Here is a 16,093-nt window from a genome sequence, read left to right as displayed (position 1 = left end):
CTCCCTTTTTTGGTCTTTTTAGGGTTGCACCCAGGGAATATGGAAGTTCCCAGGATAGGGGTCTATTCGGAGCTACAGCTGCTGGCCTATGCCACAGCCACAGCAACACCAGATCCGAGCCACCTCTGTGACCTATACCACAGCTCACGGCAAGAGTCAGAGCCTTAACCCACTGAGTGAGGCCAGGGATCAAACCCACAACCTCATGTTCCTAGTCGGATTTGTTTCCGCTGCACCTCAAGGGGAACTCCACATTACTTACTTTGAATTGCACCCAAATCTGTGGCTCTTCTTCCTGGAGTCATCTGACAGAATGTGATGATGATGTTCAGTGCTCAAAGTCTGGAGTTACTAGTTGAATGTTACTAAACAGCGAGTTATTTCACAAACACTGAAATTTAAAAAGTATTCACAGCTATCCAAGTATGAAGTCATTATTAATATATGCTTTTATCAAGGAAGACCAACTTTAACAAGAGAAGAAAATGCACATCTCACCTTGGTTCTACTCCCTACAGTAATGTTTCCGCCAAAAGAGAAAAAAGCACTAATACATTTGTCCTTGAAAGGGCAGATCCCAGAAACACGGATCTCTCTGACCGCCCCCTCCCTTTCTGCTGGGGACCAAACCGCCTTGCCCCTCCTGGTGTCACCAAAGTCCACAGAGAGTCAAGCAAAAGTGTTTACTTGTGCTGCCTGCCAGCCGGGTGGGGCGGGGGGAGGTACCTGAGCTGCCCCTAGCTTTGGTCTCTGCAGCCTTCCAAACAAATCTAGGAGGGATGGCAGAGTCTCCTAGGCTGTGCAACTTGATCCTCCTACCTTGTCCTGAAGCCACCCGCCGCTTTTTCCCTGCCCTCCCCTCGTGGTGATTTTCCTGTCCCGGACTCCAGGAGAGGGCGCGCGGCGGGAGTCTGCCCAGCCGGAAAGGTAGGAGCTTGGCCGCGCTCCTGCCTCGCCTGCCCCGGCGCCCCAACGCCTCCCTCCGCATTGCACCTTCCTCAGCCAACTTGCGGGCGGCCACGGCCACCACGCATCTGGCGCCAGCCGCCCAGCAGGAGGAGCTTCCCCGCGGCTCCCGAGGCTTTCCACGCTTTTGACTGGATCGAGAGCCAGGAGCTGCGGGCAGCGCACGCGCTGGTGGGCGCCTCGGACTCCGGGCGGCGCTGCATCCTTCCCTGCTTCCCGGCAGGGTCCAAGGAGACTGATTCCTCCCTGTGCCGCCCCTGAGCCGCGCCACCTTCCTCCAGTTCCGCCAGCCGCGGGCTTCGGCGGCCCGATGCTGCAGGCGCCGAGGGAGAGGCAGCAGCTGGCTGGAGAGAGCGGCGGCGGGCGAGTCGAAAGCAGAGGGCCCCCGGCCCGGGAGTCCGGGGCGTTTCTGTGGTCTTCGCGCCTAGGCCTCGGCGGGTAACTCTCTCCGGTCCTCTTTGCTGCGGATTTGCATCTCCGGGGAAGGGAGGTTGGGGTGCGGGGAGACCCGCGGGCTTCGCAGCCTCTTCGACTGAGGGTCGGGGTGGAGGGCGCGCTGAGCTTACTGCCTCTCTAGGCACGCTTCCAATCCCAGGAGCCTGCGTGCGCTCGCCCCGCAGGCGCGGGTGCTCGCCCCGGAAGGGCCGGAGGGACACTGGGCGCTTGGGTGAGGCCCACGGGGGTGACGGGCTCCTCGCTCACTGTCGTTTCCGTGTAAAAGGGTCTGTACTCGAGCAGGGGCGACAGATATGGAAGTTTCTCTCGCTTTACCTTAAAATTTTTTCCAAGAAACCTTTCTTGCCGCTACGGTGGAACTAGACCTAGCAAAACCAGCTTCAAGGCATTTTGAAGGACAGGGCGGCGGTGAGAAAATTGCTGGAGCTGGGTTGCCGTTAGGTTTCAAGATCGAGGAAAAGAAACTTGCGGTTTTGAGGCCAACTGCTCCCGAGCTCCCTGGCGATCTCAGCCGCTTTTGTGCTACTATTTTGACTTAAAGGAAAATCTATAAAAAGAGATTATTTTCAGAAACTTAAAAACAAACCCAAAGCACCTTCGCGGGGGTGGGGAGACGGAGTCTTAAGTAGAAAAGTGCAGCGAGAGGGGTTAGGGACGGGCGTAGGGTAGCGGTTGTTCAAAGACGATGTTTTAAAACAGCCCTTGGGACTGGGGATGAGAAAAATATCTTGAGTGCCAACAAATCAGGAACTACATAAGGCGCAGATTCTAAACTCAAAAAAGTCACACTTGCTTTAAGAGGAACGCCGGCTGAGGACTATAATTAGGTAGATATTTAAGGAAACATAACCTGCCAGAAGCTCCTCGTCTTCTGGCCCCATGGTCACACTAATCTTCAGATCTCTGATGCCCCGCTTTTATAAGGCTAGCTTGGACATTTGACTTTCCAAACTTAAAACTTTTTCTCCCAGCTGCAGACCCAGAAATTATCTTTTTATTTACATGGGGATGTTAAATATTTGGGAGGATCTGGTCAGGCTGCTAGGCTATTTTCCATTTGAAAGCATGCTGATTTGATATTTGTAAATTGATTTGTTGTCGCTTCCTTTTCGCCTCACCAACCACTGCTTTTCATACCGAGAACTGCAAAAGAACTATTCAGATTGTTATCTAGGTTGTGTCTCGGAAAAAGGCTAATTGGTTCAGGGGCACTTTATTTTATTTTGTGTTTTTAGGGACGCACCCATGGCATATGCAGATTCCCAGGCTAGGGGTCAAATCAGAGCTGTAGCTGCCAGCCTACGCTACAGGCACAGCAACTCAGGATGCTAACCGCTCCTTCAACCTACACCACAGCTCATGGCAAGGCCAGATCCTTAACTCACTAAGTGAGGCTAGGGATAGAACCTGCATCCTCGTGGATACTACTCAGATTAGTTTCCGCTGAGCCACGACAGGGCACGTTAGATAATGGCAACTTTGGTTTATGAGAAAGGAACTTTTCTGGAAACTATTTCCCTGTTCTGGCTTTGTAAGCTGTCCTTAATTGTGTGTGTGTTGGGGGGGGGGCGGGGACACCTTCACTGGTTGCTTGATGGGGCTTCTCTTGAGCAATGTTTTTACCATAGTCCCTGAATGTCACTGTCCCAGATTGTACCATGTCTCTGTGTTATGATGCCATAAAATGAGACTGTTATTTTGACTGTATTTCAGCAGATTGGTTGGAAATACCTCAATTTGTTCTTATGCCCCAAATCAATACAAATCTTTGGGGCTCAGAAAGGAATAGACAGTATTGGCAGAAGAATGCCTTTAAGAAACATAGCACTTAAAAAAATCAGTCTAATTGTTTGTGAACATTGTACTTTTCAGCTTTTCTCATTCTAAAAATTAGTGGCAGCTGTTCTCTTCTGTTGGTGATATTTCTGTGCTTCATATCATATGGAATACAGTGGGAAAGAAGTGAAATAATGCCATGCTTCCCTTGTTTCTCTGATAAGCATCATCTGCTAACCATGCAGATCACCACTTGGCTTCCATAGAAATTATGATTCCATCCAGATTAGAGACCAGAGATCTGTTTAAGTGCATGCTAGAGGTTGCTTATCAAGGAGGTGAGGAAAGCACAAAGCTCAGGTGGCACCATTCTGATCTCCAGTGGGTTCCCATATGCTATTAAATCTTCCCAAGAACCCTATGAAATAGGAATGCTTAACTCTATTTTACAGTTTAAAAAACTGAGACTGCCCAAAGTTAATGACTTAGAATGGATCACATGAAGGTCAGTCACTTCACCTCTGTCTTACACCATTCCAGGAAGCCTCTGTAGCAAACATTCCTCACAAATTCTTCCCTTCATTTGCCTATCTTTCTCCTTTGCCTTCCACACTTGTTTATACGCCCCCTGATCTGAATGCACCTTCTTAATTACCCTGCAGGGTGGTCTTCTTGAACAGGTGCTCTGCATACCTTGTCTTTCCTCCTGGTAGCTTCAGACTGTCATCAATTAGTTACCTTCTATCCTCTCCACATCTCTCACCTGCTCCTTGGGTGTGCTGTGTCTGGCCAAATTTCACAAGGTTGTGTTATTGTCAATGGCTTTGTTCTGAAAGTTCTTTTCATTTCTGAATATATTTTCACTGAAATTCCTACTCATCCCTGTCTGGAAAAAGTCCTCCCAGGGCTACACGCCCACCCTCACAATTGAAATAAACCTCTCCTGTTTATCCCAACTACAGTAGATAACAGCACACACCACAATTTCCAATTGGACCCCGATAGGTTCAAAATAAAAAGCCTTTCAATTGGAGTGAGCTTACTGTGTGGAAGAGGATGTGGGTGTTGGACATTACAATGTTGAAGTAGAAAACTGTAGTATAGTCCCATGTCAGAGTTCCAGAAGCACAGTTCCCCAACCATGGTGGGAGAGCAGGTGTTCGTTCCCCTGGTAGTGACTCCCTGGCACTGAATCCATGGGAATGCTCACACTTGGTCAGGAACTTGGCTGTCATACAGTTAGGGTAAAAAGAGATGAGATTCTGGGGTGAGGTTATGAGGGTAAAATAAATTAAGGTGTAATAGGGTCTGAGTCACTCCATGTTCATATTTCATTTTTCTGGATATCTTTTCATCATCCACGGAGAAATGGCCAGCTTACCATTTGCTGCCACACCTTCTGCATCTGACCAGGTCTTGCTTCTTTTTGGATCATGGGGAAAAAGGGGAAGGAAAGCACCCAATCCTTAGATTTTCTTATCATTAGCACTGGAAAGCTCAGTGAAGAGGGTCTTCTGCATTCTCTTCTTCCCCCTTACACGTGAGACACAGTGTGCCAATGGCATCATTTTGTCCAGTAGCATGTAGCAGTGTTGGTCTTTGAAGAAGCCTTTAAATGTTGATTTGACCTGATTAGGGATGGAAAGGTAAGGGGATGAGGAAATAGGCTTCTAGATGAGGAAACGGCAAGGAAGCTGAAGATTCCTCCCAGAGAAGAAAGGTTATTCTCACCTTCATGGGTTGTGGAAGCGGGCCCAGAGTTGGTATGGCTGTGGGTCTTGGTCATTGTGCTTTGACGGGGAAACAAGGGAGCAGAGTGGTTTTACAGTGGCTCTTAGGTAACTTTCTGCAATCATCTATAAGTTGGGACTTGAGATTCAACCAATATCTACTGAGTGTGAACCATACAACAGAAAATGTTCTAGATAGGAGTTCCCATCGTGGCGCAGTGGTTAACGAATCTGACTAGGAACCATGAGGTTGCGGGTTCGGTCCCTGCCCTTGCTCAGTGGGTTAACGATCCAGCGTTGCTGTGAGCTGTGGTGTAGGTTGCAGACGCGGCTCGGATCCCGCGTTGCTGTGGCTCTGGCGTAGGCCAGTGGCTACAGCTCCGATTCAACCCCTAGTCTGGGAACCTCCATATGCCATGGAAGTGGCCCAAGAAATGGCAAAAAGACAAAATAAATAAATAAATAAATAAGAAAATGTTCTAGATAGTTCATGCAGCTTCGAACAAAGCAGATGAAACCCCCATAACAGAGCTTATGTTTTTGTGGGAGATGGAATCAATAATTCAGATGCAAATAAATAGAAATACACTTTACAAAGACAATACAGTGTGGGGGTCTGCCCGAAGGGATGAGAGAAGCCGGTTTAGAGCAGTCAGCTTCTCTGAGGAGGGGATATTTGAAGTGATGAGTGAATATTGAGAAGGAGCCAGTCAAGTGAGGAGAAGAAGAAAGACCATTCTGGGTAGAGGGAACAGCAGCTGCAAAGGCCCTGAGGAATAAGAATTTGGGGGTGTTTGGAAAACTTAGAGGTGGAAAAGAGTACAAAAGGGGAAGACAGGAGGAGATGAAGTCAGAGAGGAAGGTAGAAGACAGCTTATGTGAAGCCTTTGAGTCTTAGGCATTGGAATTGTGTTTTAATTAGAATGTGATGTCACTGGAGACTTTGATTTAGAGATTCTGTCTTCCCCTGGTGGTCGATGGGCTTTCCTGTTTCCCTCCCCACTCCCACCTCTGACACTCACACACAAACACACACACATCACATTTTCACTCTCAGTTGGTTTTTCTTCTCCCCTCTAATTGGCCATCACTGATTCCCCCTTCCTTGCCCTAGGTCAGGGCATAGGCATGTCCACACAGAGAAGCAGGGCTCAGAGTGTTCCTTTTATTCTCTGAAGTAAATCTAATATACTCACTCATTTTCAACTTTAAGCATGAAATTCTTCATCACTAACTGATTTCTCAGCCTCTCTCCAGACTGAATATCTAGTTGTCTCTAGATTGGCTGGTGACATATGAAACTAGACACTAAAATTAAGCTAATTATCTAGGCAAATCAATCACAGTGATTTTGCAAGATGATGGTTGTCCCAAGAGGGAATATTCTATGCAACAGAGGAAGGTCTTGCCTTGTCCAGGGTGCCCAATCTCTTTCCCCCAGGATATGCAGTCTGTTATGGAGGACAGTTTCTGTGGAAATGTGCTAGACTCTTGTAACAGTTATCATGTGACTGTACTAAGCCTTAGAAATTTCTATTGTTCTTGTCAGTTTTAGAGTAGCACTTAAATCGTGAATGTTTCTGTTCAAGTCATTATCTCCTAGTAGCACTGGTTTACAGAAATGAACAGAAGCATTTTGTCAGTTATCCTTTGATTCTAGGGTAGCCCATCATCTCCAGCATATAACTCTCTGGGGAAGCTTGGTACTCGTTAGAGATGAAGTTGTTTTTGAGATTCCTTAGCCAAATGCCCTGTTCATTTTTTAGATTTACATACTTAACTAAAATATATAATGTACTCATTCTCTTTTTTCCACGTTTTTTGTCTGTTTCTTTCTTACTGATGTACCAGCATAAAATCTGGGATATGTTTCTGTTTGAAAGGGCAGTGATTATGTCTTGTCCTGTTCACCCTGTGTCCTCTGTACCTAAGGGGGTATCCAGAACATTATAGCCAGAGCAAACCTTTGGCAGATGTCTCCATCAGTGTGCATGGATTAACTCACAAGATGAATATATTGGCTCAGTTGTAACATCTTTATAACTCTTAGGTTCATCTTTATAGCTATTAGAATTATCAATTTGTCATCTCAAAAACGACCCATTGGAGAAGACAGGTGAAAGGTGAATTCATTCCTGTGTTATATCTGTATTAATTAAAACCATTCCGGTTTTGAAATTTTTTTTTTTTTTGGAAATAATGTAGTTGTACATAGGCTAACAGGCAAGAAATTGGTATGTGGATGTCATCAGATAGATAGTCTCAAATTTGTTTTCATGTACAGTCAACTTTCAGAACAGTTTCATAATTCATAATTTATGATAATTTGAAGTGTTAGTTTGGTTTGTGGTTACATTGCTGAAAAAATAAGTGTGCCAAGAATGTAGGTAACAAAATCATTTTCCTCTTTAATAGCACAGCTATAATCTGACACCAATGATTTCATTCATACCCCTTAGTAAGTAGGCAGAGATTGGCACTGCTTAAGTTCCAGTGCTTATTATATTTCCAAGATTTCTGTTGGGTATCATTTAACCTAATTGGAGGCACAAACAAATACTATGGAGATAAACAGTTCTTCCCATCAAGACTGCCCGAGCTGGGAGGAGTTCCTGCCTGGCAGAGGAAATTGAGAGGTCCCAGCTGTGGGATCTTGCTGAGATTCACTGTGTCAATGTTTCTCACAAAGAATGGCATCTTCAGAGGGCATATTCCTGGCTAATAGAAATATTCTCTATACATATTTTTAAAGTTCTAAATATTTAAAGGTTCTAACTTTTAGATTTTTTTCCCCCTATCCCTCAAGGACATGATGCTATTTAAATCCAGACATCTTGTCTTCGAGCTGATTTTATGGAGCCTCTCCTCCCCCCATCCTATCGGATTTTACTCCTTTACTCAGAGGGGTTATCAGCCCACTGCTTCCTACAGTGTGGTGGACTTTTTTTTTTTCAGGAAATATTCTATTGCAAATATTTAGGCCAGCACCATAGAAGATGTCAGGTGTTTTTGTTTTTTGTTTTTTGCTTTTTAGGGCCACACCTGCAGCATATGGAAATTCCTACGCTAGGGGTCAAATCAGAGCTGCAGCTGACAGCCTGCACCACAGCCACAGCAACGCCAGATCCAAGCCTCGTCTGCCACCTATACCACAGCTTATGGCAATGCGAGACCCTTAATCCACTGAGTGAGGCCAGGGATCGAACCTGCATCCTCATGGATACTAGTCAGGTTCTTAACCCACTGAGCCACAACAGGAGCACCTAGAAGGTGCTGCTTTTATTAAAATAATAAGATCAAACATAATGTATAAAAAATAAAACATAAAATAATACAATATGAAATATAATAAATGAAATCCTTTTATTAAAATCTGTGCAACCCTTCAGTACATATAAGAGTCCTTCATGTGTTAAGGGATAGAAGAGGTAAAGGTAAGGGAATGTGTACATTTACTCTGTTCAGCATAGAGCTGAAGAATACATTTTTTTTTTTTTTCTTTTCGGCTGGACCTACAGCATATAGAAGTTCCCAGGCCAGAAATCTAATCTGAGCTGCATCTGTGACCTATGTCACAGCTGTGGCAATTCCAGCTCCTTAACCCACTGTGGGCCGGGGATCGAACCAGCAATGCCACAGAGACAAGCCAGATCATAACCCACTGTGCCACAGCGGGAACTCCCCAGGTTTTTTTAATTCCCTTACTTATTTTTAATGAATAAAATAAAGTTAATATAAAACAGATAATATATAATAATTATTATAATGTAATAAAGATAATATAAAGTTATAAGACTGCACTTAAAATTGGGAAATGGGTTATTCAGTTGCATTTAGATAAGAGTAATGAGATAATAATACAGGCATTTCAACGATTTCCAACTGCATTTCAGCAACAGCAACTAATTTAATTTATAAGTTGATTTAATTGACAGACTCTGAAAGTTAAAGGAACTTTTTGTTGTAAATGAGCTTTGTGAGATAAAGCACACTGCTGTCAAGATACCTTGATAGTTGGGGCCAGTATTTCAGGTAAATGTCAAAGCAAGTTAGCTAATCACTGTTGTTTGATCCCAGCTATGCTACATTTAAATGAGAAATAATTGGATTTTTTTTTTATAAGCAGGATGTTAGGGATATGTGCAATTTCTGATCATGAAGTACCTATAAATGTTTTGCAGGTCCTGAATTTTTTGGTAGGACAAATCTGGGCGCTTGTTGCAAAAAAACAAGAAAACCAAAACAAACAAAAAAAAACCTATTATTTTTACAGAGTTGGTGGGTCATATTCTTAGAAAAAGCTTCTATCCAAGTTCTCCAGCAATATTCCTATCCACACACCTTTTATAATAACATTCCTCAAGTGTGGTTTTCATTACGGAAATTTTTTTTGCTCAAAAATCCAGAGAATTTCTCCCACGGGTCTTTTGATTTTTTTCTGCCGTCTCATGTTGCTAACTTTCTTTTTACTCTCCCATTTGAACCTGCGGTCACTGCAAACCTCTGAGTATTACAGTTTGGCCTTTTGACAGATACTCAGTGCTATCTCCTTCCACTCCATACTCCCCCATCCAAGCCAGATACTAACCAGCCTTCCTTTTCCAGTTTCATGACTGTAATTGCATGAATACTTTGCCTAACTTCTCTGAGCATCACTTTCTTTATCCATAAACATGAAATAATGTCCACATTATGAAAACTAAAAAGAAAACACATATCAATAGTTCAGCAGAGTGCCTGCCAAGTATCAAAGGGTTGACATTGTCATTATAGCTGTTGTTATAATTGTTCATCTTTAAATAGTTAAAAATCAACTTTCTCCATAAAGTCTTTCTGTTTAGCCTTCTCCAGTTCTAATTTTTTCTCCAGTCTGTTCTCTCTTAGAATCTGACTTCACTTTGGACTCTATTAATTACTCATGTTATTGTATTCTTTAATTATTTTTCAGTGAACAGCAACAAATATTTGGGTACTATCATGTTCCAGGCACAGTGCTATTTATAATATAGGGCATGGGAGGGATGTGTGTGTGCGCACACACACACACGGGGTTCAGGTGCAGCTGGGATGAAAATCTGTTGGTTGAATAATACTGTGAGTTTGTAGAATGAACTAGAGTTAAGAAGTAAAAACTATTCAGATGTCCATTATAAAAATGAACATCTTGGAGTTCCCGTCGTGGCGCAGTGGTTAACGAATCCGACTAGGAACCATGAGGTTGCGGGTTCGGTCCCTGCCCTTGCTCAGTGGGTTAACGATCCGGCGTTGCCGTGAGCTGTGGTGTAGGTTGCAGACGCGGCTCGGATCTCGCTTTGCTGTGGCTCTGGTGTAGGCCGGTGGCTACAGCTCCGATTCGACCCCTAGCCTGGGAACCTCCATATGCGCGGGGAGCGGCCCAAGAAATAGCAGCAACAACAAAAAGACAAAAAAAAAAAAAAAAAATGAACATCTTTTTGTCATTTTTCTTTTTTCTTTTTTTTTTTTTTTTTGTCTTTGTTGTTGTTGTTGTTGTCGTTGCTATTTCTTGGGCCGCTCCCGCGGCATATGGAGGTTCCCAGGCTAGGGGTTGAATCGGAGCTGTAGCCACCGGCCTACGCCAGAGCCACAGCAACGCGGGATCCGAGCCGCATCTGCAACCTACACCACAGCTCACGGCAATGCCGGATCGTTAACCCACTGAGCAAGGGCAGGGACCGAACCCGCAACCTCAAGGTTCCTAGTCAGATTCGTTAACCACTGCGCCACGACGGGAACTCCTTGTCATTTTTCTATAGTTTAAAAAAATGATAGTTTATCCATTTTCCTTTTTCTTTCTTTTTCTTTTTCTTTTTTTTTCTTTCCTTTTAGGGCTGCAGGTTTGGCACATGAAAGTCTCCAGGCTAGGGGTTGAACTGGAGCTACAGCTGCCAGCCTATGCCATAGTCGCAGCAGTGCAGGATCTGAGTGGCATCTGTGACCTACACAACAGCTCATGGCAATGCCAGATCCTTGACCCACTGAGCAAAGCCAGGGAATGAACCCACATCCTCATGGATGCTAGTTGGATTCATTTCCACTGTGCTACAGTGGGAACTCCCTAGCCATACTCTTGAAACAGTTTTACATATGCTTTCTTTCCTAGAGGCTTTTCTGCCCTCATCCAAATATGGTGTGAGGGTGGAAAATGATATCTTCCTTGAAGAGCAGAATCCTAATAGATGATTCTGTTTATGGCAGGAAGGAAGAAGGATGGGAGAGAATGTTCCAGGCAGCAGGAACAGCATGCACTGAGACATGAAATAGTGTTGAGTAGGATTGAGAACTGTGCTCAAAGAGCAAAATGTTCAAAGTCAAGCATTTTGGGAGAAGACACAGAGAAAATGTAGGAGTCAACTGAATCACACCCAGAGACCTATGGCCTGTATGTTTACACCTCCCTCTGAGGACACAAACTTGGCCTGTGGGTCTATATAGATAATATATAACAGATTTTGCATGTTGCTTCTAAAGTTGGACTTGGATTTTTTTCATGTTGCATACAATACATCTCCTCCATTTGCTGTATTTATAAGAAAATAATGAAAACATTAGAAGTGTTTGAAAGATAGAAATATGAAGTATTATTTGAGACTTCTGAAGCATGGGTTGCCATATGAAATCTGAGAGTTGAGAAGAGCTTCAAAGGACAGGGACATCCAAGAAGAACAGTCAAGAGGACCATTACAAATGTACAGTCTTGAAACTTTCAGTACCTCCCTAACACATGTCACACCAAGGAAATTACAGCTTCATCTTCTATAATTGTGTGCTTGATATTTTGTATGTAAAATTTGACCAATATTTTGTTTTTATTTCTTTGCATTGCAGTTAAGTTTCAGCTTCCCTTTCCACCCTCCTTTCTCTCCCCCCACCTTTTTTTACCCCTCCTCTCCTCCCTATTCCAATTTTTAAGACATCATTCATTTTTTAATACATCATTGTTTTTCAGAGCTTAGACAATATCTGATGTTAAATGTCTGAATTATATTTAATTCTAGAAAAGCTTTTGTGTTTTAATTCCAGAAATATGTTTTCTACCAAGTCTGAGTAGTGTCACTGTATTTTAACTCTTCGTCTTTTGCTGTTGGTTTCTCTTGCTTAGAAATTAAGCAATAGGATCCAGAACTCCATAACCACAAGAGCTTAAAATTCCCAGGGGAGAATTAGATGTGAAAGAAAAAACACTGGAACTTACTTGAGCTGTAATTAGCCTGAAAATGGAATGTGTAGGACAGGTCCGCAAGGAGGCTAGGAAAACAGAGGGCAGGGTGAAAAGCGTCTTAGTGCATATCCAGCACTGCTGAGGGAGGAATGTACCCTTACTATGGGTCTGTGGTTTTTAAACAATTTTTTATCACCCAGGTATTTGACTCTAGAAGTTGTCAATCTGCCAGTTCAAATATATGTACTCCTTGGCATTTCCTTTTTTCTCATCATAAGTGAATTACTTTGGCATTTCTGTTTATACACCAGCTCCTAACACTTGAACATCTTAGGTAAACTGACCACTTGAGTGTCTTAACTAGCAGGGCTGAGAGGCTAACTCTTAGGTTTAGGCTTCTCCCAGATGATGTCCCTTTCATTCAGAGGTTCTGCCTAGGCTGCCAAGACCTCTATTTCTCGGACAGCTCCAACTTCTCTAATGCTTTTTAGAGTAAAGTTCTTATGGAAATGTATGCAACATACAGAGGAGTACACCAGCCAGGTCAATACATTTCCTCTCAGTAAATACTCCTGTGGAACCTGCCTCCAGATGAAGAACTAGAACATTAACCTGCTGTCACCTAGTCACCTCCTTAAGCAGAACCACTCTTATGACTTTCACAACCACGGGGTAATTCTTTCTCTTTCCTTTTAACTTGAATGAGCACTCAGGTATCCTAAATGGCTGTACAGGATCAGAGTTCTGGCTGAGAGTTAGGACTGGGAAGCCCCTGAGTGTTTTAAAGGTGCATCATGTCCCTCTAAAAAGACATGTTGAAGTCCTAACTCCCAGAACCTCAGATTGTGACCTCATTCAAAAATAGGGTTGTTGCAGATGAAGTCAAGATGAAGATGACCTCATGTATAGACTTGCATCATTATAAGAAGACAGAGACAAGGGAGATCACTTTGTGAAGACAGTGGATTGGAGTTATCCATCTGCAAGCTGGAGAATGCCAAGGAATGCCAGCAAACACCAGAGACTAGAAAGAGGCCAGCCAGGGAGGATTCTTCCCTGCAGGTTTCAGGGGAAGCACGCCTTGCCAGCTAAGTCTTGGATTTGGGGCTTTTAGCACCCAGAACTGTGGCCCATGTCTGGACTGGCTCACAGAGTGCCCTGCCTTACCTCTGTTGCTCCATGTCTGTGATGGAGCATAGGAAGACAGGGGCTTCATTACTGTTGTGTGGCGTTGTCTTCATTTCTTCACTCTGCTCTTCACTAGTGTTTTCTGAATGAACAAGTTTGGTTTCCTAACATACCCTAGACCATGCTTTGCAGATCAGCCCTCCATGTTTTCCCACTACTGCCTATCTGGCTCTCTGCTGAGGCATCTTTAAGCCATTTCTAAGACCCAGGCTAGGCTACATCCTCCATCTGGTTTTTGCCAGTTCCTCTGATCTAGAGTCATCTTTAAAAGAAAGAAAAAAAAAATAGAACTTTTTTTAAAAAAAAAATGAAATTCCCTGTTTTCAATTAGTATGGCATGCTGTAAATCTTTCATTTTGCTGCAATTAGGCATATCAAATATTATTTATCCTTTCAGAAGATAAAAAAACCCTCCGATCAAAAGGCAGCCCAACCATTACACTTTAGTTAGTAAAAAGGAACTATGCAGAGCTTATTAGATGACAGAGTACTTTCTTCAGGAAAGGATTGGATTTAGACTGCCTTATGACATATTTCCTATTCTGGACTGAGTGTCTAGTGTGAGGAAAAAAATAAGGACTCTACTGTTATGAAATCCTGAGGGTGACTCAACAGAGTCAGGCCACTTCCTTTGTCCTTCTTTTGTAGCCTTGCTTCAGAACCCAGGGACTTGCTGGTGGCTTTTGTCTTAAACGCTCTTAGTACATACTCTGTCCCTTTGCCTCTGCCTAGAGTGGCTGCAGAATGGATATGCCTCTGAACTGCCCCTGACTTTCTGTCCAGAAGCCATTGCTTACTGCTAGTAACTACTGGAGAGGTCTTAAGACACTTAAAAACACAGACATGGGGAAGTTTCAAAAGTTTAAGCAGTTCTACTTTTGGTTCTTGGTTTGTTGGTGAGTGCTTATTCTCTTGCTAAGAATCTTTCAACTTCGAGTTTCTGCTCTTCATACAATATATTTTGCCCTTTGAGGGAGAATGCAAAAAAGTTGTATGTTTTAGGCTAATAATCATGTATTCTATATAATATGCATGTTATGTAATAAAAAATAACAATATAGTGCACTTTGAAGCTATAGTTAGCATGAGATAAAAAGTTATGTTTGGTATATTTAGTTATCTATGTTTATATGGACTTGCCTTAGTACTCACTGCTTAGTACCTAGTGCTTAGTGAGTGCTCTCAGTTCAGACACTTCTTGTACCCTGAGATTTTGGTCCCATGGGATGAATGGATGATAATGTGTCTCTTTTGGCTAAATGGATGGAGAGTTGGACAAATGGATGATGAAGCTTGGCCAGTTATTCCACTGAACTATTAGTAGGATAAATTTCAGCTGAGTTCAGAGCTGCCACCTGAAACCTAGGTAGGTTTTTCTAAATTCAAGGGGCTTTCTTGGGCTGGAGACCAGGGGTCTAGAAGAAGTGATATCTCCTTGGCTCATCTGTGGTCTATGCTAAAACATTTAGCTGATTGTGAAAATGGGGCTGAACAGTCTGACTCCATTGTGATCCCCAAGATGCTGAGGTTACTTCTTTCATGGAGAAACGCAGATTTCTTTTTTATTTACCTTCTTGGGGATGGTGTACACTTCTTTGAAAATCTGCTAGAAGAGACTTTTCTGCCCCCTCCTTTCAAGGGAATGCTCTTTTTCAAATTTCCTTTTGCATTTTCTAGATTAGGTTATTTTATTGTGTAAAGGATACAGCCATTAGTAAACACACATCCATATTTTAAAACATCTTCTTTTTGAGGTTTTTTCAGATTTTTCTTTATATGATATTAAAGTATAGGAATCCATAGATGAGTCTTCACTTGTTTGTAGACTTGACTTCAGTTTACATTGGATAATAAACCTTGTTACAATGTCCATGAGCTAAAAATTTCCGATAATGTAAATAAAACATTGTTTGTGGTCACACTGTTTATATGTCTAACCACTTCAAGGTAAAAAGCCTGGCATTTTATTGCTTTGCCTTATTGTTCCCTTTATCCAACATAAATTCTGGCACATAGTTAGTATTTACCAATTTCTCAATTCTGAAGAGAAACATGGTTATCTTTCTGTGGGGTTGTGCCTTGGATTATTTTCTGGCCAAATCACTTAATAAAGCATTCCAGAGAAACCTATAGTTTGTTCATCTACTTGCTCAAATACTCTGACTTTTCTGCCTGGTCAGTGTGGTTATCAGAAAAAGTGGTAAGAAGACTATTTTCTGTATCCACTTTCTCTTCAATATATTTTATTCTCAGCAGGATGATTATAGGTTCATCCTACCTAGGAATGTATTTTCTCATGTAAAATACTATTAACTTTCCATTTTCAGAGGGTCATCATATTTTAAACATCAGGGTATTTTATATGACTTGAATTATCTAAGGTTTTTTTTTATTATTTTTTAATAGTTATTTCACGAATACAATTTTTTTCTACTGTACAGCATGGTGACCCAGTTACACATATATGTACACATTCTATTTTTGCACATTATCATGCTCCATCTTAAGTGACTAGACATAGTTCCAAGTGCTACACAGCAGGATCTTATTGCTAATCCATTACAAAAGCAATAGTTTGCATCTATTAACCCCAAGTACCCTATCCATCCCACTCCCTCCCCCTCCCCCTTGGCAACCATAAGTCTATTCCGCAAGTCCATGATTTTCTTTTCTGTGGAAAGGTTGATTTGTGGTGTATATTAGATTCCAGATATAAGTGATATCATATGGTATTTGTCTTTCTCTTTCTGATTTACTTCACTCAGTATGAGAGTCTCTAGTTCCATCCATGTTGCTG

General features: G+C 42.6%; 1 protein-coding gene across 20 annotated transcripts in view; it reads left to right on the top strand.

Moving 5' to 3' along the window:
* Positions 1 to 898: 898 nt before the first annotated feature.
* Positions 899 to 16,093, top strand: part of ST3GAL6 (ST3 beta-galactoside alpha-2,3-sialyltransferase 6) — a 66,455-nt gene continuing 51,260 nt past the window's right edge. For 14 of the 20 annotated variants that reach the window (XM_084991627.1, XM_084991631.1, XM_021070676.2 and 11 more), the window contains exon 1: positions 1,166 to 1,404. In XM_084991627.1, the coding sequence (XP_084847753.1) occupies positions 1,277 to 1,404 (128 nt within the window). In that variant the 5' untranslated portion in view covers positions 1,166 to 1,276. Of the gene's footprint in view, positions 928 to 1,165; positions 1,405 to 16,093 lie in introns of those variants that run through there. The other 6 variants (XM_021070684.2, XM_021070677.2, XM_084991630.1 and 3 more) reach the window with 1 other exon arrangement.

The sequence above is a fragment of the Sus scrofa genome, chromosome 13, assembly GCF_054392235.1.
Source record: "Sus scrofa isolate SSC_HxYL_T2T_F1_AM1 chromosome 13, Sscrofa_HxYL_maternal_Yorkshire_Landrace_v2.0, whole genome shotgun sequence".
NCBI classification, from domain to species: domain Eukaryota; kingdom Metazoa; phylum Chordata; class Mammalia; order Artiodactyla; family Suidae; genus Sus; species Sus scrofa.
This window is presented reverse-complemented; position numbering and strand designations above follow the sequence as displayed.